Source organism: Heloderma suspectum, chromosome 4 (assembly GCF_057233095.1).
Source record: "Heloderma suspectum isolate Gila_16-S chromosome 4, 16-S_ref, whole genome shotgun sequence".
Classification (NCBI taxonomy): Eukaryota; Metazoa; Chordata; class Lepidosauria; order Squamata; family Helodermatidae; genus Heloderma; species Heloderma suspectum.
The window spans coordinates 79585305-79611696 of NC_139461.1; the positions used below are offsets into that span (position 1 = coordinate 79585305).

A 26392-nucleotide genomic window follows, 5' to 3' on the forward strand; every position below is an offset into this window, starting at 1 on the left:
AGAGACTGAAAGAACTGGGCATGTTTAGCCTTGAGAAAAGAAGACTGAGGGGAGATATGGTAGTGCTCTTCAAGTACTTGAAAGGTTGTCACAGAGAGGAAGGCCAGGATCTCTTCTTGATCATCCCAGAGTGCAGGACATGGAATAATGGGCTCAAGTTACAGGAAGGCAAATTCCGGCTGAACATCAGGAAAAACTTCCTGACTGTTAGAGCAATACCACACTGGAACCAATTCCCTAGGGAGGTAGTGGGCTCTCCCACGCTGGAGGCAGTCAAGATGAGGCTGGACAGCCATCTGTCAGGGATGCTCTGACTTGGATTCCTGCACTGAGGAGGGGGTTGGACTCGATGGTCTTATAGGACCCTTCCAACCCTACTATTCTACGATTCTATGATTCTGTGTCCAAATGTGTATGTTCCTGAAAATATACAACAATGCACTATATTAGGGAAACTGCTTACAAAAAATGCACATATAAGGCAAAGTTGCTGCATACAATTATGAATATATTATGAGAAATACACATGAAAATGTGTACAAGTTTTTGCGTGGACTTAAAATTCACAAATGGATATAGAAATGGGAGAGAATGAACTAAAGACTAGAAAAATGTGAAACTGACAAACTATGACATATTCATTCATCTCTACTCAGGGGACAAGTATACAGAAGTATAGGTTTCGTTTGTTTTTTAAAAGAAAATGGCCCTGTAAGCTTCCAATAAGAAAATAATACAATAACTCATTTTGTTGTCTAGAGGGAACTTCTAGCTCACACTAAATGGCAAAGGAAGAAACTTGTCTTTGCTCCTACCTTTGTGGAGGGAAGGGGAGAAGAGGAAGAAAATACAATGATGTTCAACTCTCGAACAATTCTGGATAATTCCACTTCCATCCCAAGAGAAAAAAAATAGAAGTTTAAAAGAACTGGAAATTCAGCAAACTGTTAGGTCTTGGAATCAAGTCTATGGTTGAGGGCAGAGGAGCCACAGAATGGTGAAAGTAGCCATTAAAAATGGAAAACTGAGGAAGAGAGAATAATAAGTTGGCTTACTTGAGACCCTAACAGTTTATAGTATTATTGGAGAGGAGCATTAGGGTGGCAGGGGAGAGTATGCTATGTGTTTAAAATATTCTTCCCTCCCATGAGCTATATAACAATCAAGTGCTCGGATTCAGGTCTGGCAGCCAGTCCCAGTCCTGAGCTCCTTAGCACTATATAGTACAGGGGGGGAAAGGTTTCAGGAAGGTGTGAAATAAAAAAAAGTATGCTCCACAAGCCCAAACGCTGCTACAAGGTTTCTCTTCCAGACTGGCCAGAGCACTGAACAGGAACACTCACTCCTATTTAAGGCTGGGGATACAGTGCAACATTGCTGTGCATCCCCACTTCTTGAAGCTTTATTTCCACCATAACTGCCTACTTTACAAGTTTTTTTACACCATCTTGTGAACTATTTGGTGTTTATTACTGTTGAAGCTACATTTGACCCTCTAAAGCTGCAATGCCATACATAAGTGAGGTAAATCCTATACACACTTACTTGGAAGTAAGCCCCATTCAATCCAATGACGCTTACTTATGGGTTGACATGTATAGGATTGCACTGTAAGTTACTTATATTCAAAACCTGTTTTTCTATTCTTCTGAAGTAGCTTTTACATAACACACAACAATAAAACATCGTTAGAATACACCGTCTTCTTGCATCAAGCAAAAACATTCAACTACCCATCCTCCTGAAAAGAGTTTTTAGGAGCGTTCTGTATCAAGAAAATGAAATGTTCCTCAAACTTAAACAAGTATTTTTGTTTCATATTATTTCTCTTGGATAAACACACCTTTCAAAATTTCAAATCACGTAGACATAAGTATCTAACTTACCACCAGATGCATTGCTTATAGCAGAGCCTGCTGATGCCACCTTTGACACCGCAGCTGGATTGTATGTCCAGGAAGTTCCACAAACCTCTACTTTTAAGTCGCTGTCTGAATAGATCTGCTGAACCCTTCCAACTTTACCTAAAGTCTAAATTGAAGTAAACACATATAATTTATAAAGGCACGCAAGTACAGCTTTTTACACCTTATGTGGAAACTTTATTCTCTAGTTCAGTCAAGCTGTGTGTAAAGCATTGCCTGAACCATCAAGATATGTCAAGCTAATGCAAAAAAAATTAAACTTGGTAAAACAAAGAAATTTTGAATTTGCTAATAAACCAGGAAGATGGTTGGCCTATAAACTTAGAAAGGAAAAAAAAAACAATTGTGAAAATAAGTGAAAGTGGATTAGAATTAACTAATAATGTGGCAATTCAGAAAGCCTTTTGAATCAATATTATTCAAATTTGTATAAAGGACAGGATATCTCCCCAGAATTAATGGATAAATATTTTCATAAACAAAATGTACCAAAAATTACTAAGGAACAAAAACAAATGATAAATGGCCCAATAACAGTAAATGAAATGGTGGAAGCAATAAAAACAATTAAATTGGGAAAAACTCTGGGACCAGATGGAATATCAGGATTATATTATAAGAAGTGTGAAGAAGAAATTTTATAACAGTTTAAATATATGATGAACAGTATTTTAGAAAAGGGGGAGATTCCGGAAACATAGAAAACAGCATATATAACATTACTACCTAAAGAAGGACAAGATTTAACCGCGACAAAAAATTACAGACCAATCTCATTATTAAACCAATGACTATAAGATATTTGGACCGCGGTGGCTTAGTGGTTAAGACGCTGAACTGCAGACCAGAAGGTCGGCAGGACAGCAGTTCGAGACCCAAGTGCCATGTGACAGAGTGAGCTCCCGTCTTCAGTCCCAGCTCCTGCTAACCTAGCAGTTCAAAAGCAAGAAATTACAAGTAGATAAATAGGTACCGCTTTGGCGGGAAAGGTAACAGTGTTCCGTGCACCTCGGTGTTCAGTCATGCTGGCCACATGACCACGGAAGCATCTTCGGACAGCGCTGGCTGTTCGGCTTAGAAATGGAGATGAGCACCACCCCATAGAGTCAGACACGACTGGCTGGGGACACCTTTATCTTATAAGATATTTGCAACAATTTTGCAGAAAGGCTCAAGAAAATATTGCAGGAGTTTGTATATGAGGACCAAATTGAGACAGATCACCAAGGAGACAGATGAGAGATAATGTAAGAACGGTCTTGAATGTGGGGGAATATTTGGAAAAACATCCATTAAAGCAAGCAGCTCTGATCTTTTTAGATGCAGAGAAAGCATTTGATAATCTCAACTGGAAATTTTTAATTAAGACTTTAGAAGAACTGGACTTTGGAGAAAACTTTATAAAATCGGTGAAATCGGTATATACCGATCAAAAGGCTCAAATAATTATAAATGGGGATTTGACTAAACCTTGTGAGATACAAAGAGGAACAAGACAAGGCTGCCCATTGTCACCGCTACTGTTTATATTGGTTTTAGAATTATTGAACAGACATACAAGACAAGATGATCGAATTACAGGAATAAAGATTAAAAAGGAGAAATATAAGCTGAGGGCTTTTGCAGATGACTTGGTGTTTATGTTGGAAGAACCTTTAAAGGGAATTGAAATTTTAATGAAGAAATTAAAAGAATTTGGAGCAGTGGCAGGGTTTAAAGTTAATAAACAGAAAACAACAATTTTAAGAAAGAATATGAATGTTCAAGAAAAAAAATTGATGGATAAGACTGGCTTCCAAATTGAAAAGAAAGTAAAATATTTAGGAGTCCTTTTCACAAATAGGAATTGTATGCTTTTTCAAAATAACTGTGTTAAAGTGTGGAATGAAATTAAACAAGACCTATTAAAATTGGAAAAATTACAACTATCGCTTTTGGGAAGAATTACAATGATCAAAATGAATGTATTACCTAGAATGTTATTTTTGTTTCAAATGATGCCCATTATTACATCGGATTTACCTTTTAAACAGTGGCAGAGAGAGAAAATGAAGTTTATATGGCAAGCAAAAAAACCAAGAGTTAAAATAAAAATTTTACAAGATGCAAAGGAAAAAGGTGGCTTGGGATTACCAGATTTTAAAACATATTTTTCTGCGTGATGCTTGATGTGGATGAAGGAATGGGTGATGTTGAAAAATAGAAGACTTTTAGAACTAGAAGGACATGAATTGAGATACGGGTGGCATGGTTATTTGTGGTACGCTAAAACAAAAGTGAATGTAGATTTTAATAATCACTATATAAGAAGGGCTGTATTAAGAATTTGGAATAAATATAAATTAAAGTTCTATAAAAAAATACCACGTTGGATATCTTCACAAGAAGCAATGCATAGAAGAGCTTCAGCTACTGGGCGGTATAGAAATAAATAAATAAATAAATAAATAGAATTTGATAGCGTACATAAATGGATAAGATATAATAATTTACTAGAACCGTCACAAGGGGAATGTAAGTTAAAATCAAGGGAAAGCTTATTGGAAGAAGGTCATGTATGTCAGTGGTTTTCATATTTGCAAGTTAAAGAAAGGTTTAAAATAGATGAGAAAAATGGTGGATTTGAACAAACAGAATCTGAGTTTGAAACAGCACTATGTACAAATGATGAACAAGTTATTGCTAAACTGTATAAATTACTGTTAAGGTATGAGACAGAGGATGAACAAGTAAAAGATTGTATGATAAAATGGGCACAAGATGTTGGTCATAATATATGTGGGGAAAGATTTAAAATTTACTTTATGTACGAGTCTTGAAGATAATTTTTATAAGATGATGTATAGATGGCATATGTCACCGTTTAAATTGTCTAAAATGTATAAAGGTGTTTCTGGAAAATGTTGGAAATGTGAAGATCAAGAGGGAACGTTTTATCATTTATGGTGGACTTGTAAAAAAGCTAAAACATTTTGGAAACGAATACAGTCTTTAGCTCAAAGAATATTAAAGACTACTACAGAATTAAAGCCAGAAACTTTTTTATTGGGACTAATAGATAAACATGTAAAAGAGAAGGGGGGAACCCTCTTTCTCCAGATGACAATGGCTGCAAGGTTATGGTATGCACAAAAGTGGAAGAATACCACAATACCAACTGTGAGCGAGTGGATCATGAAAATGATGGAGCTGGCAGAGATGGCAAAACTTACTATTATAATTAAAGAAGAATCAACAACTAAATTTATGTTAGATTGGAAACCTTTTATAGAATTTGTACAAGAAATAGAGAAAAATTATATCTATGTATGCGGATTCTGAACTTTGACATGGTTCTCTTTTTGTTGTTGTTGTTGTTGTTGTTGTTAAAATTAGGAGAGAAATGAGATAATGTCTGTGAACTCAATGTATGATATACAACTAAGATAAGAACTAGAGAATAATAATAAGCATTTGCTGTGTAAGGGGAGCCAAAGGTAGATATCTTACAATCTTAAGAGATATTTTAGTGTATGTGTATTGTGTGTTTATGTTGTTGTGTTTTGTTTTGTTAAAAAAATTAAAATAAAAAAAGATATGTCAGGCTAAAAGCTAAAAAAAGTGCAGTGAATAGTTCTTAAATAAAAAAATCAGTCGTTTCTGTTATGAACTTGTTCAGAAAGACAAGCTATTTTCTAATGATTTCAGACATTACATAAGTGATCCTAATTCTACTGCCAGACCATTTCAGGCAAGGATTTCCTGAGAGATGAGTAACTTCCAGCCACTGTTTTATTAATTTGTTTTTACTGTAACATCTTGTACTTTGTGTTTTAACTTATTGTACACTCCTGGAATGTCTCTTAATGTGGAGCTGTACATTTTATAATAACTAAGTAACACTGTGGCTACTTAAGCACCTACTGCTGGATTTCTTTGGTCTAGATGATTAAATGACTTGAAAAATAATAGATTTTAAGATTTTAGCACCCTGGTTGTGGAATGAGTTTCCCAAAGAGGCTTGCCTGGCAACTATATTGTGCTATTTTCAGCGCCATGTGAAGTTCTTTTTATTTTCCCAGGAATTTTAGTCTTTCAGTTTCTGTTGTTTTAAATATTTTACTGTATTTTAAGTCTTTGCACTGCTGCTATGTTTTACTTGTTTTTTTATTTTTACTTTATACTGCAATTTTAAACATTTATCATGTTGTGTTTTAATTGCTGTGAACTGCCCAAAGAGCTTCAGCTATTGGGCTGTATAGAAATGTAGATGATTGAATGCCACTACAAATATCCAATCCTAGACACTGATTTGGTATGCAAAGCCAAATGAGGGAGGGCGACAGGGAGGGAGAATATCAGTTATCTGCATCAGGCTGCAATAATGAAATGCACCTTTAAAAAGAGAGACACTTGAATGACCACCAACCTTTATTCCAGATTTATCACTGCTCCTTACTTCCATCATAATGGTGACTGCGGGCATAAACCATTTGAAAATCCATCCAACATGAGATATTTTCCTCCCATTGGGCTAATTTTACATAATATTAAACTGGATTTACATGGGAAAAGAACTTCTTCCATGTGCTGTGCAACTGCCACACTGCCCTCCATTTTCGAAGAGAAATCATAAGTATGACTCTTCTCTAAAAATTTCATTCAAGGCATTGTTAACAGAAATATTGTTAACAGAAATGAAATCTGTCTGGGTCGTGAACTGTGGTCCTAAAGAACTAGAGCAATTGTCCCGAAGGAGGGAAATCTTTCCCATTTACTGATATAATGAAGTAGCCAGACTAAATATTTGGGCATCAAGTGTCTCTGGATGCATTTTAGAAAAAACAGTTTACTAGCATGAGTACATAGAATCATAGGCTTATCCTAAGAATTCAGATGCCAGCACCAAGAGACATACAAGTGGATATAAACATCCTAACACTAGCACAAGGTCACACTTGACACCAGCCTCAGTACATGAGCCACGTTTTTAACCAACGCACATATTTATTTAGTGTATTGATATAGCTGCCCGGTAACACATATTCTCTGGGCAGTTCACAAGCCAATACAACATTAAAATACAGAATTTCTGCACCCAACTGGCACAGTGGGAATGTATAAGGTCACTTGTGCCACACAATCAGAATAAGATTGCAGGATTTTCCTTCAACACTAAACTATTTCTCACCCTCAACACTTGAAGGTAAATTAATTCACATAAACAGAGGTACACCCAAATGCACTTTACACTGCAGAATTTACACAGAAGTAGACCTGCAGCATAGTCCTCCTATAGCATTGTCACCTGCATTATGTCCCCAAATTTCAGCCTCTTACTGCTTACCGCTTTCTTTATGGAAAAAAACACACACCCCTGAGGCATAAAATATACCCAGAATCTACTTATTGAACCATTGGGGTGCTTTTATGTCTCCAAACCAAGCCACATTTTGGGGGTATAAAATGTCCTCATGGGTTTTTCCAAAGAAAACTGGTCTAGGGAAGGAGGCTTAAGTACTCTGGGTGTCAGTAGGCTGGCACAAACCATGGGATTTCACTGGAGAACACCAGGTTACCTCATTAGAGACAAATCTGCTATGAGATTAGAAAAATAGCCCACAAGACCAAAAATGTTAGTTCTTTAGTAATAATAAAAATTTCTGAAGTTTTACCATGACGGTTTATGATACTTCTCTAATATTTTGAGTATGAAACATACTTCTTCTGACACCACAGACACATCATTGTTTGTGGGATATTTTAACACCCCAGGATACACTGGAAAATGGATTGAGGTAGTAAGATGCCCCCTCGCCCTCATCACATTTATATATATATTTCTAACTAGTTCTTCATTAAGGTTAACAAAAGAATGTCTATAAACTTACAGGAAGCATTGCTTCAGCCCATTCACCATGTCCTCTTTGAAGCAGCTTGATTCTTTCTAAGTCATAACAAACTTGGACAAGGTCACCCACTTGAAATTGTGAGGTACCGCCTTCAGCACCTTGAGCAGCATCTCCACTTCGGACAACGTTGGCTTTGGTGAGAACAGCAGGGTTAAAGGTCCACCTAGAAAATATCAGTAACTTGAAATATTATGAAAAGTAATTTTTATGAAACTGTAACTGGATAATTGCACTATTAACTAGTCTGACCCCACATTTTGCCAGTCTGCAACTGCTTGATTCTAGAAGAGCCCAAGTATGTTTCCATGATTGAGTCTATTAGCTGCAAGGAGAATGCCTAGAGTTTTAAAAGTAACATGAGAAGGATTCTTGTGCATCACTATTTTCTTTTTAAAGGATCTAGGGAAGATCCAGGAAATTACAGGCTGGTTAGCTTAATTCCTATTCTGGGTAAACTGGTTGAAGGCAATATTAAAGATAAAATTATCAAGAATACAGGAGGACAGTTTTGTTGAAGAAAAGTCAACATGGCTTCTGCAAAAGTGCATCCTGTCTCACTAAACTTTTAGAGTTCTTTGGAATATTAATACATATGTGGATAGGAGTGATCTGGTAGGCCTTGTTTACCTGAACTTTCAAAAAGCTTTTGACAAAGTCGTCACTGAAGGCTTCAGAGCAAACTTAATTGTCATGGGATAAGACCTCTTATGGACTGGTAACTGGTTAAAGAGATGGACACTTCTTGCAACAGCGGGGTGCAAGAAATAGAGTCCCTCAAGTATCTGTATTGGGACTGGTGCTTTTAAAATTATAAAGAAATGATCTGGAGTTAGAAGTGAGCAATGAGGTGGCTAAGCGTGGTAAATACAATAGTGAAGAGCTCCAAAAAGATACCCCCAAATTGGGGTAATTGGCATTAAATTGCCAAATGTGGTTCAATGTAAGGAAGTGTAAAGTGATGTACACTGGGACAAAAAATGCTAACTTCACATATACACTGACAGGGTCTGTGCTGGCAGTGACTGATCAAGAAAGGAATCTTGCAGTTGTGGATAGTTTAATGAAAACAGTAACACCGTGTGTGGTAGCTGTGAAAATGGTGAATTCCATGTTAAGGATCATTAGGAAAGGGATTCAAAATAAGATTGCCAGTATTGTAATGCCTTGATACAAATGAATTGTGCATCCACACTTGGAATTACTCTGTACAGATCTGGCTGCTGGACCTCAGAAAGGATATTGTAGAGTTGGAAAAGGGCAACTATGATGAACAAGCGGCTGAGCAACACCACTACAAGTAAAGATTGTAGGGCTTTAGGTGAGATGGGGGGGCATGATAGAGGTGTATAAAATTATGCAGGGTGTGGAGAGGGTGGATAGAGAAGTTTTTCTCCTCGCATAATACAAGTAGCGGGATCATCCGAGTAAGCTGAATAGTTAGAGATTTAGGACAGACAAAAGGAAGTACTTCTTCACAGAGCACATAGTTAAATTATGCAATGTATTACAAGATGTAGTGAGGGCTACCAACTTTGATGGCTTTAAAAGGTGACTAGACAACTTCATGGCCAACAAGGCTTTCAACAGCTGCTTGTCATGATAGCTATATACTTCCTCCAGAATAGAGGCAGAGTGCCTTTGAATACTAGTTGCTGAGGAACAACGGGAGAGGCTCTCATGCCCTGCTTGTGGGCTTCACACAGGCATATGGTTGGTCACTGCAGGATCCGGACAGGCTCTTATTTGGCCTCATTTCTGTAATATGTTACTGACCATATAAGCTAACTGCTAAGAATGCAATTAGATAACCAAGTAACAAGGCAACTAAGTATTTTAGGGAAACACAATCTAGAAAAAAGTAATAGAGATTAATAGTTCTTGCCTTCACTGTGCAGTACAATGTGCCTATAAGTCATGCGTATGCCTGGGAGGAGGGACTGTGTTGCACAAACGGTCAGGGATGCTGAGATACAGCAGGTAGGAGCAGTGCTGCAAATGAGTCTTGAAGAGAGGGAACATTTTATTGGTGTTTCCCTTTACTAAAATACTTGAAACCACAGAAAATATTATTTTAACTGGCATTTTTGGTTTAAGTAGTGCATTTAACTGAAACAGGCTTTTCTCACACTCTCAAAGAGATTCTATACCAAATGTTTTAAACAGGCACAGCTCTACACAAAGTAGGCAATGAACATCTATTCAAAGTTTTACAAAAATAAAAGTAGCTCTTAACACATTATTCAGCATATTTACAATGAAGATCAATAAGAACAGCATCACTTACTTCCCATTCTGTTGCCTGACTAAAGGAATTATTTAGTATTGCAGTGATACTGGAGAGATGGATAAAATTGCTTCTGTGCTACTGTAACTTTTGTGTGTTTCCTATATTCTACCTGAAGTTTAAAATGCAAAAAAACCCCAACCAATATTCACTAGGGTATTGTTGGTATATTTCTATGCAATCTATGACCAAAGAGCATAAAGATTTACGTTCCCATTCTTGTTCTGGGATATGGTAGGAGTCAAAGGGAAATGGAGGGCACAATCCTATCTTGATAGTTGGCAGCCTCCAAAGTCAGAGGCTGCCAAATATCCAACGCTGGGTGGCTGGAGCACAGAAGTAATCCTCGCCTCCGTGTTCCAGCCACCCTGCATTTTCCCTTGATGGGTGATTTTGTCAGTCTAGACGTGGCTTCAGGGAGGGGGAGGGAAGGAGGCTGGGATGAGCACTGGAAGCTACGTAAATCAGCTTCCATGGTCTCCTCCCCTCCCCACCCACAGGACCGCCCTCTTTTTGCCATCTCCATGCTCAGTTTCTGAGCGCGAAGACATAGCAAGCACGGAGAGAACCGTGCCGGCTACAAGGGGGCAGGGAGCCCAGCTTCTGGGCTCTGAGGCCAGAACCCTGGTTCCAGCCTCGGATCCCAGAAACTGAAATATCCTATGTCCTCAAGAAGCTGTCTAGGGGACATAGGATCGCCCTTGAAGTGCTAACCAAATTCCAGCAGCTTAACCAGTCTGTCCTGTAAAAATATGGGATTAATATACCTATTGCCACTTGGATACTGTACAACAATGTCATGATCTTCATCTATGCCACAAACTGTGCCCGTAGTAGTTAAAGTTTCAAACATTCCATCAGTCCATCCTCCATGGCCATGCTGCAAAGACTGAACAATTTCTAAGTCAAGATCAATATTTACTAGATCACCGATCTGCAATCCACCAGGATTCCGGTTACCATTTTGTTCACCTACGGTTAGAGTAAAATGACAAGAAATTTAGAAACCCTAACTCACTCTCACAAAGAAAGGGAATGGTGACTTCAACATTATACAATAGAAGAACACTGCTGTTTTAACAACCTACTCCTATTCTGGCTGATATACACGTTATGAGTTCAATGAAGCAGTATAGCTACTTAGCAGTGTAATGTAGCTGGACATGCGGTCACTTAGCAGTTCAGATAACAGTATCAAAATTAGCTCTAACACAGCTAAGGGCACAATGCTGTGCATGTTTAGACAGAAAAAAGTCCTACAACTCCCAGCATTCTCCAGCCAGCCATGCTGTCTTGGGAATGCTGGGAGTTATAGGACTTTTTTCTGTCTAAGCATACATAGGATTGCACTGTTAAGTAGTATAGACTGTGAATTTTCATTCTTTCATACATTTATTACTATACTGCCCAATAGCCAAAGCTCTCTGGGAGGTTCACAACATGATAAAACATAATATAAAACCTTCAATATACAAAAAATTAAATCAGTTAAAATTTTAACTATGGTAAGCACTAGGCAAAATGTTATTACCTTGATTTATGGCTTTAATCCCAAAGTAAATTGTGCACGCACAAATCCATTGACTTAATTGAGTCTTATATACTAATCATACCAGAATTCAGATTATGTTTACTTCAACTCACCAAGTACAGGACAATGGTCTCGGTAAAAGGATCCTCCTTTCGCATCCTGGACACATTTAAGGTCTGACTAAAAAAAACAGAGAACTTTAGTTTTACCCATTTGAATACAGATTGATTCGGCTTTTAACGAGCCAGTATGCACCATAATGGTTTTGTCAGACTGTGACTAGGTTCGGACAACATGATAACCCACGATGGGTTAAATAAGCCACGATAGCTTATTTAACCCATCTTAGGTTATCATGTTGTCTGTCAGGAATTTTTTAATCCATGATGGTTTATTTGGGCAAAATAACCCATGATCTGCAGTAGGAGTCATTTACCCCACCATGGGTTATTGTGTCGTCTGTTGGGCACTGTGGGTTATTTTGCTCACCTACAGAGTTGGCAGCAGGAGTGGTTCAGATCACTGCCATTTCTGTTTTTCGTGGGAGTTCTCTGTGTAATGGAAGCCCGCTGACAGTTTGCTGGGATGGGGCAAAAAGTGAGCGTGTTTTTCCCCTATTCTCCCATTTTCCCCTATTCCGCAGTTGCATCTGTTCCTCTTTTTTATATATATATTTCCTTTGCACTTTTGTGCATTTGCAAATTTGCACATTTTTGCAATTGCAGTATTGGGAACACATTAAACTCTCTATGCCAACAATGTCTACAGGGACAAATGTGCAATTCCACTTTAGCACTTTAGTGAGAAAGCACTATAGTGCTTTAGCGAATGACCAAAAGAGCGTTACACCTCTGTATGAGGTTTGGTCCTGATCCTGAAAAGCCCCAAGGTTTTATAGGCACCCCTTTTTTGATGCACACAGGTTTTTTGCTCCTCTGGGGTAATTGCACAGGGTTTTGATGGTAGATCGGGTGCCTCCTGGCTAGGAGAGGCTGTGTGAAGTTTGGTCCCAATCCTGCAAACCTCCAAGGTTTTATAGCCATTACACCCCTTTTGCTGCCCATGGGATTTTTGCTTCTTGGTGAGTTACTCAGGATTTTCACTCCTTTGTCAATGGGTGAAACAGCACCACTGCTCAGCCAGGAGGACTGCAGTGGGGTGGGGGTGAGGGGATGACTCCAATTATGCACAATAGCTTAATAAACTACTCAGAGTAGCTTATTAGCCCACTCATGTGGCAGAGTATCCTGGATTATTTAAAAAATAAGCTACTCTGAATATCTTATTAAACCACCATGGCTTAAAGCGACAGCTGAACGCAGCCAATATCTAGAATGACCTCGTATGTGGGTCCTTTTTTAGCCAAGTTTTTCACTAGTTCTTACTTTGTCCCCTTCCTTCTAAAGTCCATGGGAACTGGAAAGATAGATGCTTTTCGTAAATCCTATGTAATTATCCAGTTCTGTACATGCTGTTAGGGATTTAAACCCTGGTTTCAAACTAACACTCATCAACAGGAAGTTAGTGGTCCTGTTGATATGGATTTGAGAGTAAATACTGTCATCTATCCACCATCTTGTTCATACCATGCCATATTCTCTCTTCATCCACATTCAAGTGATAGGAGGCCTTGTCCAACTTAGACACACTTATCAATCTTTGCCACACCAGACTAATGGCACAACTCACAATGCTGTTTCCCAAAATAGCTTGCAAAAGCCTAGCTCTTCTCTTTTTTTAAAGAAGCCAAAATATTTTTTCTACACACAATAATTAAGCAGCATTACAGATATATATTGTTTTAATTATATGCTTCACTAGCACAATGAACAATTCTGCATACTATTTTAAATGTGGACTTTACAGGATGCATAGGCAAGTTATTTTAGAAGTAACCTCTATTGAATATACCTAGCAACAAATTCTAATATGTTTCTCCTCCCTAACTGTTGTTCTCACGATTCCTAATCCAAATAACAGCCATCTGGTGTTATCTCTGAAGCAATTCCCATTGGGCAAAGGTCGTTCAGCACATGTACACTAAAGGGTGGAGTGAACAGGAAGAGAAGAGTCCTCTAATTCATATAATCTGGAACTGAGGGAGCAAACAAAGGGACAGCTGGTGTATAGGCCAACTATGTGCTGCTGCAAAGATCTGTCTGTTTCTTTATTACTTGGATAAAAAAAGCCCAGAACAGTAAACTTGAGGTACTGACAGATTGCAGCATGAAAAGAGTAAGTCATCCACTGAGTTACAATGAATATATTACAGAATGATGCTGAAAATGAAAGGCTACCGATACTCCCAAGACAAGGAAACTCATATATACCACAACTACAAGGCAAAACATACGTTCACCCATGAAAACAGCACACTGCACTAATTTTGTGACAATCTGACACTGCATTTCAGTTGATAAATGTAATTTATGTTATTCTGCTACCACAATTCAGTGTGATTAAAAAAAAACCAAAGCAACTAAAAAAGTATGCACATGAACAGCAACTCACTGAGCTGCTTCCAGGGGAAAGACACATTTAAATGCAACACCAATATGACAAGGATTAAAGCATAACTTCAGCAAAAACATATTTAACCACAATGTTGACACAGAACATACAATTTTTCCTGCATAAGAAATAAAGTATTCTGTTCAGGTGAGAAAGGGAAAGGGGAGCAACGATTTTGTAGAGGAAGGGACAACTTGTAAATCAGTAGAACATTCTACTTTGAAATAATAAATGGGAGTAATTTGAGGTTTGATTACAATATACTGGCAGTTTGCACAAAAACTAAGGATTACATTAAATCCAAGTTTCAAAGGAAGGGAACAATGACTTCACTAACACCAAGAAGAACATTTGCCAAATAAATATAGAGTTATATCAAATATCTTCACATTGTTTAATGAGTCTCATTTACCATACTAAGTACTTTATTCTAATGAGTAATGAATCAATGCTATGCATGAAATATGACCCATAATTAAACTGGGTGGGGAAAAGAAAACAACTATCTGTCCCACTTCTGGCATACATTAATTTGAGATTATGCCTTAGCATTACTGAAATCAACATGAGAAATTCACTGATCAAGCTTGAATTTAATTAAAGCACATAGAGCACTACCATACCATTAGAACAATAGATAGCATTAAAAACATATTTACAATTCTGGGGAATTAAATACTTCTTAGCTATCTTCTCATCTAACCATTTCTATTTTATTTTAAAAAATAAATCAATAAATATCATATTTACAATAGTACTTCCCACTAACATTGAGACAGAAGCCAGCCAAAAAGTTTAAGGTCTGCATGTTTAATAAACCATAACCAGACTTATGCATATGCATGAGCCTACAGCTCTAGGAACAATGAAGTACCTAATAGCATGCAAACTGACAGAAGGGTATCACAAAAGAAAATAATAGCACAGCACAAGCCATTTTTACTATTCCTCCATGAAGCAATTTTATTCTTTGTATTGCTTTATTCCTTACCATGCCTTCAAAGCCAACTCTGTAAAGGTTTTTAGCTCCATTGTCCCATAAAACATATGCTGCACTGTGTGGACTTGATGCACTCCAGTCTTGGATTTCAGTTACCTAGTAAAGTAAAGAAGATAGATATGTTTCTGCTGCAAAAGAGTAAATAATCTTCATCCACAACCTATAGAAAAGAACGCTTACATTTATTGTTTAATTAAAACATTTACGTCTTGTCTTTCCAAGAAGTTCAAAGCAGCTAACAAAGAAAAGGAAATACAATAAAAATATCAATAAAAATGCAACAAAACATTATCACTACTTAAAAGAAGCAGCAAAACCAGAAAGATAGAACCAGAAAAACAAAAACAACACAATGTTCACTAAAACCTCTAAAAATTAAAGCCCTTTCAAAAATAGGAAGGTCTTCATACTGCAATGGAAGACTAACAGGAAAAGAGTGAGGCAGATATCTCTGTGCAGGGCATCCCAAAGTCTTGGTGCTGCTACCAAAAAAGCTTGTCTGTTCCTCAGAGGTCATCCACTAGGGTGACCAAATCGATTTCTGTCCTGAAACCAGGCAAAAATCCATACTTGAATGGATATAAGCAATCGGTGTCATCCAGTATCACATGGAGTTAAGAGGCTATCCTAAGGAGCTAATTAGAAACAAGACTATAGTTATTAAGGTCCAGTGGGTCCAATGTTGCTGATTTTTTCAGAAGCGGTTTCAATACTGCTTCTTTTAATGTAGCAGGGATCACACCTTCTCTTACACAACCTCTGTGACCCAGGTAGTCAAAACCTCTCAGGCAGCTCTATTTAGCCACAAGGTACAAGGATCAAGAATACTTATGTTAGGCTACAAACCTCCATGTAGCCTACCCATGTGCTCTGACTGCACAAGCTGAATAGTATCTATTATAAAAGCACTAGAAGATGGTACACTGGCTGCATCCATCTTTGATTCTGCTTCATGACATCTACGTTGGTATGGATGCAAGCAATTCTATCTGAAATAAGCGTCACAGTAGACCACGAAAGGTTCCACTTCCAAATTCTTTATGTCAGATTGCACTAGACTCCTTAACACTCAGAAAAGCACTGATGGATAATACTGTGCAGTGTATAAGCTTTCTTCCTCACTATCACTGCCTGTGTTTGGTCATATTCATTATGAGTTTTCTGCCACTACCTCCATAACTGCTGACCCAATCATTTCATTACCATCAGTTCCTCGGCACACCGTTCATATGTGCTCTATGAGTCAAGAAAGGGCACCTGAGCAAAGACGTCTGAACAACTGTTATCAATAGCCCTTCTTTCAGAGGGAGACCAGGGCCTCAGCATAACTGCCAGCCACATCCTTGGAAAAATCCCCCAAAGACACCACAAATCCATCCGGACTAATAGGCCTCCATGGGTGGACCCAAAATATTGGGTCCACCACCTCTGCAAAGTTCCAGAGTGCTCCGTAATCCAAACTTCATGAGGTAACACTCTATCCGTAACAGGGGAGCTATCATAGGTACTCGGAACTCTTACTTTGCCCCTACGTCCATTGCCACCATCCTGATCTTCCCATTGCCAATCAACTCCTCGTACCACTCTGGCACCTGTGAAGATTCCTCTTGCAGTGATTTTCTTTGATTTACGGCGCGATTCCAGTAATACCCTAAAAATATCAAATGACAGGTTAAACGACGGTCAGATCAAAAACAAGTTGTTCAAAACTTTCATTTTCAAGAATTAAAGAGAGTTTTAAAAAATTGTTTAAGTCAAATGTTAATTTCTTGAGCATCTACACATTTCTAGCGGTGACAAGACTCTTTTCTATATCCAAGTCACAGCACTATCTCATAACTAGATTTTTTTTAATTAAAATGTGAATTTAAAAGTTACCTTTCACTTCCTGGTGTGGTTATTCTGTAAAAGCGATGTCTCAAATGATGTTTATCCCCATGATAACACACAGTGCATAAGTCATAATTTGTGCATTCTGCACATTTCCATCGAATGCCAATTATTGGTTGCTGGCGACATGTATCACACATTGTTCCATCATGCTTAATTCCTGTGGAAAAGAGTATAATTAGCACAAAAAACTGGAATGTACATGCAGAGGCATATGCAAACATTGTATACAGAAGAAGAACATGAATAGTACATGCCAAAAAACCCGAAAACCCTAACAACATCATTTCAATAGCTTTCCAATATACTCCCCACAATGTTAGGATTATTCTTCAACATAATCACATACTAGATTCAGGCAAGCATTCACCATGATTTTGTTTCAGAAAGCACTGTTCCCTATAAGCTGATGGGGATACAACTACTCACTAAACATCAATTCTGCAGCATAAGCAAATATAGTACTAGTATTATAATTAAAAAATCTTCTTTGCAAACACATATGGAATATTTGTATATAGTTCCAGTCACCCTTTTTAGTTGCTAGAGCTCTTCTCTGCATGTTCAATGCACATGCAGCAAGCAGCAGGCTCCATCCCCTGGACTTAGGCACATCTGTATGAGCACAGGCAGCGCTCTGCATGATTAAGAAGCCTGAAAATGCAAAGCTCCTGATCGTGTGGAGCTCTTCCACCATGCATATGCTTGTACACAAGTTGTAGATGTGCCTATCAACATATGGGGACAGCTGAGACCACCCACACATACAGTGAAAGTGAGGAATATGTAAGAACAGTGCTTATCACACAAGTAGAACCGTACAGAAAGAAGAAACCACACTGATCAAGGGGTGGGAAAGGCTAAAGTATTTGGGACTTTTCCAATTAGGAAAAAAAGACAAAGGGGAAACTCGAAATAGGTTTATACAATTATGAACAGAATAAAGAGAACAGGCAGAGAATTTTTCCCTTCTCTCCCAACAGTAGGACTAGGGGTCACTGAATGAATTGATTGGCAAGGGTTGAGACAAAACAAAAGGAAGTCTTTCTTCACATGTCCTGTGGCTCAGCTGGGTGGTGACTGCACCAAGGGGCGCTCCGGGCCTACTTCACGCACGTGGATACTCTATGCTGGTACCCTGTTAATGATGCCAATATTATCAGGACAGCTCTGGCCAGCACACATCCACTGAGTGGGCTGGAATCATGATAGGCTGGTCAAGACCCACCGAGACAGTGCTGGGCAGACCCTGCTGGGGCTGCAGTCTGACACCAGAGTTCTCGGCCCACATGTGTGTGTACTGGCTGGCACCACCCTATTAAGGACACTGGCTCCTCTTCACCACAGACCAGCCCACCAAACTAGATTTTTTAATCTCAATAGAGTAAGTGAAATTGTATAATTTTCCAATCAGCACTTTTCTCCATGAAACTAACCTTATAGCAATAAACCCAAACACACATTTTTGGTTTGTATAAAGACCCTATTTTGCTACGAAAATGAAACTTTTAAAGGGTCTCTCAGACAATAAAAATGCATCTCTTAAGATAAAAACTAAAAGCCAATAGGCTGTAGAAATTTTCCTTCAACTTAAATACATCACATAAATATGTTTTTTCTAATGCAACATGTTGCTGCAGTGTAAAGTCATATACATAAGCCCCATATTTAAGTCATCAAATTACTGGAAAACATTTTTCTTTTTGCAAAGAATATTATATGTCAAGTTTCAGCTTTGCGTCAAAATAACTTGCTGGTCTTAGGAAATATTTCAAGGACTCGCATATTATTTCAGTAAAATAATATGTTATTGGAATGTTAACATGCAAGGGGTATTTTAGCCATAAGCTATTTAACAAGAAGTTCATCAACCAGCTGCACTGGGAATCGAAGTCCACAAGGCAAGTCATTCCACAATCACCAGGTAAGCCCTCCGCGCATAGATGCTACTGCCCATCTGAGTAGATTACTAAGGGCATTATCCTATCTTGAGAGTCGGCAGCCTCCGAGGTTGGAGGCTGCCAAGTATCCAATGTAGGGTAGCTGGCAGCCCTGGATTTTTAGCTAGATGACCCATTTCAGCTATGTAGCCGTGCCTTCAGGGAGGGGGAGGGAAGGAGGCCAGGCAGTGAAAGGGAGCTATGTAAAGCGGCTTCCATGTTCTCCTCCCCTCCTGCCCCCAGGACTGCCCCCTTTTCCCCAACTCCGCACTCCATTTCCAAGCGCAGAGACATAGCCGGCATGGAAAGAACTGCATCTACTACAAGGAGGCGGGGAGCACAATTTCTGCGAACTGCATTTGGAGCCCTGGTTCTGACCTCAGTTCCCAGAAACCGAAAAATCCTATGGTCTAGTGGCTATAGGATTACTCTCTAAGGAAGTGCTTTTTCAAATTCTGGTAAAAGAGCATATTTTGCTACAAACCACCTTGCAGGAGGACGCCACCATGAACAAACACAAGAGGCATGCAGAAGCTTCAAGAGCTAAATCCAGGCTTCAAATAGCCAATTGCCTGGTTGCCTATGGCAAGTGAAAATTGTCCCCAGACAATGAGATGAGTTCTCATTCTCCTTTATGACCTTAAATCTAATCTTCCTGGAATGGAGAAAGGAACAGCTGTCAGCCTCACCAAAAGATCACAACCTTGCTGTAAACAACCTGAGAGAATCAGGCTGCCAGAGCAGCTTGGCTCACTTCATGCCTTCTGAGGCCAGAAGGCAAAGTTGGAGAGATCATTCTGAGTGCTGTGGCTACAAGGCTCCACTTCTTCCATGCACTGAAAGATGTGTGAAGAGAGAGAAAGGAGCTGGGTGAGAAGCAAAAGCCAACTGGGCAAGCAGAGGAGGGGGAAGGGCGGTTTCCTTATCCAGCCAACTATCCCTGAATTTTTAAACTAGAACTAAGGAATGTAGAATGGATATTTAGTGGCCACACATATAATCCTAATAAGATAATATTGTAGGCAACAGTAGCACTGTTTCCACCAACACAGAGTGTGGGTTATCAAGTAAGCAACAATTTTAGAAAAAGAATTTTTAGATGTTAGATTTTGAATTATTCTGCAAATAATTGTATTTTAACTCTGTAATTTTAAATATTTTTAACATATTTAAATATTTTTAACATGACAAAATTTAATACTCCAGAGAGCAAAAAAATGAGTTCCAAGCAAATTAATGATTCATATTTTAAACTATATATATATGTACAAAAGAAAAGGGTAACTTAATTTTAATTACTACAGAGTAAATTAAATATTACAACAAATCCTAGAGTGGGGTTTAACTTATATTTTGACTTTTTAGAAGCCCTGCTGCATTTACTGCCAAAAGACTATGGGCAGTATTCAATACTGTTGCTGTTTCTGTTGAGCTAGTGAGACCCACTGCAACAGGATCTAGAAGTTCCAAGAGCAATCCTGGAAATGAGTGGAAATGCTCATTTCCAAAATGGGACAGGTCAGCAGAGCTCCCTTCTGCAAGCTCTGCTGACCTGTTCCAGAAACGAGTGTCTTGCTCATTTCTAATTGCTGCAGGGTCCACTAGCTTCCCACTGCACTAGTGGTGGGTCCCACTAGAACACGGGCAGCATTGGATACTGCTCTATATGTCAATGTTTCAAATAAAAATGTCAATATTTATTTATTTACAATATTTGTATACTGCTCCACATACAAAACAGATTCCAGAGTGGTGAACACAAAAGATAAATCAGTAAAAAAATAAAAAGATGATAAACAACCAAGTGCCCAAATGACACAATTCATGATAAACTTTGCATGGAAGTGATATTTTAGGTAGGTTTTTGTGTAAGATTTCTTAGGGCACAATCCTACCTGGATTGCCGGCAGCCTCCAAACTTCGAGGCTGCCAAATATCCAATGCAGGAGGGGAGGACAGTGGAGGAGATCTTTGCCTCCATGTTCCAGCCACCCTACATTTCTGCTAGATGGGTGATTTCAAAGGGGGTGGGAAGGAGGCTGGAGCAGCCATATGATAAGTCATATTACAGCCACCTCCTCCCCTCCCTCGGGAACACCCCCTTTTCCCTGTCTCCTCGCTCTGTTTTCTGAGCACAGAGAGGCAGCCAGCGCAGTTCTCTTCACACTGGCAATGAGAGGGAGGGGAGCGTGGTTTTCTGGCTCGGAGGTTGGAGCCCTGTTTCCAACGTTGGAGCCAGGAAACCGAACTATCCTATGCCCCCCCCTCAGATCCTGGTGGGGGGCACAGGCTCTCTCCCTTATAATATAATTATAAGGCACTCCTTTCTTTTGAGACAGACTATCTGTCCACTTAGCCAATTATTACCCAATTGGACCAATAGCAGCTTTTTAAAATCTCAAGTAGATTTTCCCAGTCCTACTACCCTTTATCTTTCAACCAGAGATGCTTTAAGGACTGAACCTGGGACATTCTGCATAGAAAATATATCTGCCATGGAGTGTCATAGTGTTGAAGGCCCTTGGGGAACTGACTGCGTGATCTGATGTTGTAAAGTTCAAGTCGAAAACTCTCCCATGCTTGAAAAACCTAATGCGACCAATATCCTATAGCAATTCATTTCAGAAATTGTTGCTCATAATATTTTGTTTCTAGCCCACTATGTTGTGATTTGCACTGGCCAAGTAAATGCAACATAAATTAAATTAATGAACGAAGCAGTGGTACTTAGAAAGGCTGGACAGATTACCCTGGGAAAAAATGATGTATCTGAAATTGATCAACAAAAACATACAAGAATGCATGCCTTTCACATACCAAAGACAAAAGCAAGCAGACCAGCTGGTGTCTATATAATGATTTCACATTCAGCTTCAATTAATTCTAATACAGTAATCCAAGCTAAACATGGTGATATTGTTCACTGCTGTGGCTATGGTCCTTCCTCACAAAAAGATAAGCAAGTGTCCTCATTTAGGAAATCTTACACACATAAGGCAGCTGTGCATCCTACTGAAACACTCCTGGGCCCCACTTGATTAGCACCTACAGACCTGACAGCACTGATTACCTGTTAGGGAGAAAAAGGGCTGCCTGAACAAAGTCCATCACAGTGATTTGAATTTCTCAAGTTAGAAAAGTTTACTGAAATTTTCCAATGTCCAAATCAATTGGAATCTGATTTAGCACATTTGATATATTTAGTAAATGTTTTTAAAGTACACCATATTAATTTATGTGTTTTATAAATAACACGTAAGTTTTTTTCTAATACCCAGAAATGAATTTTTGATGGGGGCAGGGGGTCGGGAGGCCAGAATTAAAGCACACTAAAGACACAATGCTATACACACTTATGTGGGAGCAAGCTCATTGAATTCAATGGGGTTTATGTCTAAGAAGACAGGTATGGACTGCACTATATTAAGGTGCTTTGGAATGCAGTCCTTTGGACTGCGCTACCCTTAGAAGGAAACCTCCAATCTTGGAGGCTTCCAGGTGTCCAATGCCCTCCTGTGCTGCTGATAATAGGGTGGAAGGAGCAATGGAGGCGATCTTTGCCTCTTCATCCTCCTATTACAACATTTTCCTCTGGACAAGCCTCTGAGCCCACCTAGAGATAGTGCACTGCTGGAGTTTCTCATATCCTGACTTCTCCCCTTCCCTCCCCATGCCCCCTTTTCTCTCCTTCCAAGGCCATATTTGCAATCTCAGTAAGCAGCTAGCAGGATTCTTTCCACAGCAGCTGCAGAGGGATGGGAGAGGAAGATCGGAGCTCAGAGTCCCCCTCCTGAGGTCATAGCAGAGTGTACGGCCTTAGGAGGGGGACTCTGAACAATCCTATGTTCCCTGGGATGCTCTCCCAGGAACCACAGGATTGATTGCTCTCTTAAATGTCATATTCAAACTATTCGAACCTTTATTTAGAAATTATTTTACTAAAATTCTTGTCTTTAAAATGTTTATATGAGAATTCAATAGAATACAATACCTTGACATTACTTACATTTTAAGAAAAAAATATGAAGGCACTGAAAGTGTTACAATGCTAATTTGAGTATGTCCAAAGAACTACGGTGTATAATAACAATTCTGAAACTGCCCAATTTGACTGATATTGTATTAGTTAGTATTCATTCATTATTTTGCTAATCAATTTAATAAAATAGATATTTAGAAATATAACCTTTTCCACAGAAAGATAAAGTCACAGAAAAATTTTGTCCCACATCACTGATCTTGCTTAATAGGTGAATTCCACTAGAGTGATAGCACTGTACATCTGTTAGGTGATGCGCACAAGGGATAACCATGGTCCCTGAGGGAACTGTAATTTGTTAGTACAACCTTGAAGAATTTATCATACCATTGGCACAAAGATTACACTTTCCATGAACATTACTGTAACTCTGTTTGTGTTTCTGTAAACATAGGGGCATCTTGCCATCAACATTTCCCTGCAATTTTAAAACAGCAGTGTCAAATGTAGATTTACTTCTGTGGTGCTAAAACCCTTCTTGTTGACTAAGCAGAACACAAAAAATGGGAGCAAACTTTCTCAAGTTATTTTATAAAAGCTTTTTATCACATGAACAATAAGGAACTTATTGTCTATGTCACCAGAAGAAAGAGCTCTCCAAACCTCTCTCTAGCAATATACTTAGGGCGCAATCCTATGCATGTTTGGACAGAGAAAAGGCCTACAACTCCCAGCATTCCCCAGCCAGTTTGCTGGGGAATGCTGGGAGTTGTAGGCCTTTTCTCTGTCCAAACATGCATAGGATTGTGCCCTTAATGTTATGTCTATTGAGTCAATACATGTCTACTGCTAGATGAAAGGTCAACCTAAAAGTTGCTTCCGCTTGGGAGAACTGATCTATATAGCTATCCAGTCCAAGACTGCAAACCAAAGCATGTTAACCTGAGTAAGTCCCACAAAGTACAGGGGGTCTTCTAAGTAAGGATGCAAAAGCCTGCATTATAAAACCCCAATCCTAAGTACATCTACAGAGAAAGCAACTCCAAAGAAATCAAGCTTTCCACTTTAATATTCTTTGAATGGCATGAATAGCTTTGTAGAACTTTCCTTCACTACTTAAAGGGGAGACTTTTGAAGAATCCTCCCCATTGCCAACAGTAAGGTCTGCTTCTATTCAGGGGGTTAGATCCAGGATCTGCCTTCTGTGGACAGATGGGCCGCATTCACAGAAAGTGGCTCTCCCATTCAGCAGGGTATCTCGACCTTCTGTATAGAAGGGGGTTAGAGGGGCTGTAGTAGGGAAGAGGCGCCTCCGTCCACTCCACCATCCCAGCTGCAGACGCCTAAATCTGGATCCAGCCCAGCGTTTACCAGTGACCTACCCCGCTATGGCTGCGATCCTTCACACGCTTACCTGGAAATAAGTCCAGCTGAACTAAACTTACTTCCGAGTAGACGTGCCAAGGATTACGCTGTGGCTCCTCACGTTTCATCTCTGTGCCGCTGACCGTTGAGGGCTGCGTAAGATCCCCAGCCAGTGCCCACAACAGGCTTCCCCGCCTAGGCAGAGCGTTTGGGGGAAACACTTCCTCGCAATTAGGAGCCCTGAGGGCTGGCAAGCCCTTGGCAGACACCCACGGCCGTCCAGCTGTCTGGGCGGTCTCCAAGCCGGCGCCCCGACGGCGCTGGACGCCACGCCAGCCACGGGGAGCGGAGAGGCCTTAAAGAAGGGGCCGGGGGCAGGCTCCTCTCGCGTCTCCCTCTCCCCTCGGCCCAGCCCCGCCAAGCGCCCCTTCCTCTCACCGGTGGGCGCGCTGTCGAGGATACGCAGGTCGTAGGCTCCCGAGCAGCGGTAGTTGGCGGCCGTGCCGTTGTCCCAGACCACCACCACCTCCTCAGGGCTCTCGAAGCTGCGCACGGTGCCCACGTGGCCCTCGCCGCCGTCCTGCTTCCCCCACTTCCAGTCGGGCCCCCTCACGACCCGCGCCCCGACGCCCTCCACCATCACGCGATTATTCCTCGAGTTGCTCATCGCTGCTCAGGGCCTCGGGCGTCCCTCGCGGGGAGGAGACGGGGGAGGCCGCGCCGTTGATGCCGACAGCGGAAGAAGAGGGTCGGGGGGGATATCCTCGCGGAAACGCCGGCACAACAAAGACCCGGAGCCGGGCCGGCCGGTCTCCGATACTTGAGGGGGTGGGGTTGGATGCGGCCTCCGCCAGCGGAGCGCAACGTCTGCGACTGAAGGACTGACCCACTAACGGCCCTCCTACCCCCCCGCCCTTCACTCCCCGATGGTCTCTCCCTACTGGAGACGCTTGCACCGCTTTTCCTAATGCAGGGGCGAAGCTGGCGCGTCTGCCGCTACATCCGGGCCCCGTGACGGCAGCGCCACCGCCGTCTTGGGAATGGGGGCAGGGCAATAGACGCTCCTGCGCATGTCCCGATTCTGTCATTTCAGCAGGAGGGCGCGGTTACGGCCCCGTTCCGGACAAAGAGAAGCGAGGCTCCTTCGCGACACCTAGGGGCCGAGACGCGTCGCGCCACCTGACATGGGGAAAGGGCTGCTCCTTTGTAACTGTTGAGGATTGCCAGGTACAGCAAGTACTGGCGATTTGCTGCGGTGCGTGTCAACTATGTCAGGATCACCGTAACTACCCCGTGTTCCATATTAATAGCGGCAGCCTGTATGCACCCTTGTTTTTAAGATGAGAGCCATGAAACAAGTATGTTGCATATCACTCTTAAGAGAGCAATCCTATGCGTGTTTAGACAGAAAAAAGTCCCACAACTCCTAGCATTCCCCAGCCAAGCCACGCTGGCTGCATGCTGGGAGTTATATGACTTTTTCTGTCTAAACATGTAAAGGATTGTGCCCTTATTTGCTTAATATATGCAGCTACGCATTGCAATTTTACACTGATATGGTCCATCTGGTAAATGTATGGATTTTTCACACAACTGTGCAGCACCAAAGTAATATACCTTTGCCACAAAGGCTAGTAACAGAGAACCTAAACCTTGATATATACAGTTGTCTTGTTGCTTTTGACACGTAGTCAAAGACTATTTGCATCCCCGTGGTAAGATGGGTGCCCCCGTTATAGAATGTCCTCCCTAAAAAGGCTAAGTTGCAATCTGCTAGCATGATGTAGTAGTAATGGGGGACTTCAATTTCCCCGATATTTGTTGGGAAACAAATTCTGCAAAACATGGCCCCTCCAGGAAATTCCTGACTTGTGTGGCGGATAACTTCCTCCTACAGAAAGTAGAGGAAGGAACTAGAGGATCAGCTATCCTTGACTTGATCCTAACCAACAGAGATGACTTAGTGGATAAAGTAGCAGTTACAGGAACTCTGGGGGAAAGCGACCATGTTGTACTTGAGTTCTTGGTTCTAAGGGAAGCAAAAGCCGAGTGTACTCAAACGCGTACCCTGGATTT

General features: G+C 40.4%; 1 protein-coding gene across 4 annotated transcripts in view; it reads right to left on the reverse strand.

Annotated features, from left to right (window-relative positions):
• MIB1 (MIB E3 ubiquitin protein ligase 1) overlaps positions 1-25364 on the reverse strand; it is an 82536-nt gene extending 57172 nt beyond the window's left edge. For 2 of the 4 annotated variants that reach the window (XR_014790134.1, XM_084849729.1), the window contains exons 1-8: positions 24755-25358; positions 17021-17192; positions 16664-16793; positions 15134-15238; positions 11745-11811; positions 10868-11072; positions 7796-7979; positions 1887-2031 (exon numbers count right to left, since the gene is read on the reverse strand). Coding sequence is in view for 3 of the 4 variants with exons in the window: in XM_084849729.1 (XP_084705855.1) it covers positions 1887-2031; positions 7796-7979; positions 10868-11072; positions 11745-11811; positions 15134-15238; positions 16664-16793; positions 17021-17192; positions 24755-24983 (1237 nt within the window). In the remaining variant the exon portion in view is untranslated. Of the gene's footprint in view, positions 1-1886; positions 2032-7795; positions 7980-10867; positions 11073-11744; positions 11812-15133; positions 15239-16663; positions 16794-17020; positions 17193-24754 lie in introns of all 4 variants that reach the window. The other 2 variants (XM_084849728.1, XM_084849727.1) reach the window with 2 other exon arrangements.
• Between the last annotated feature and the right edge of the window lie 1028 nt (positions 25365-26392).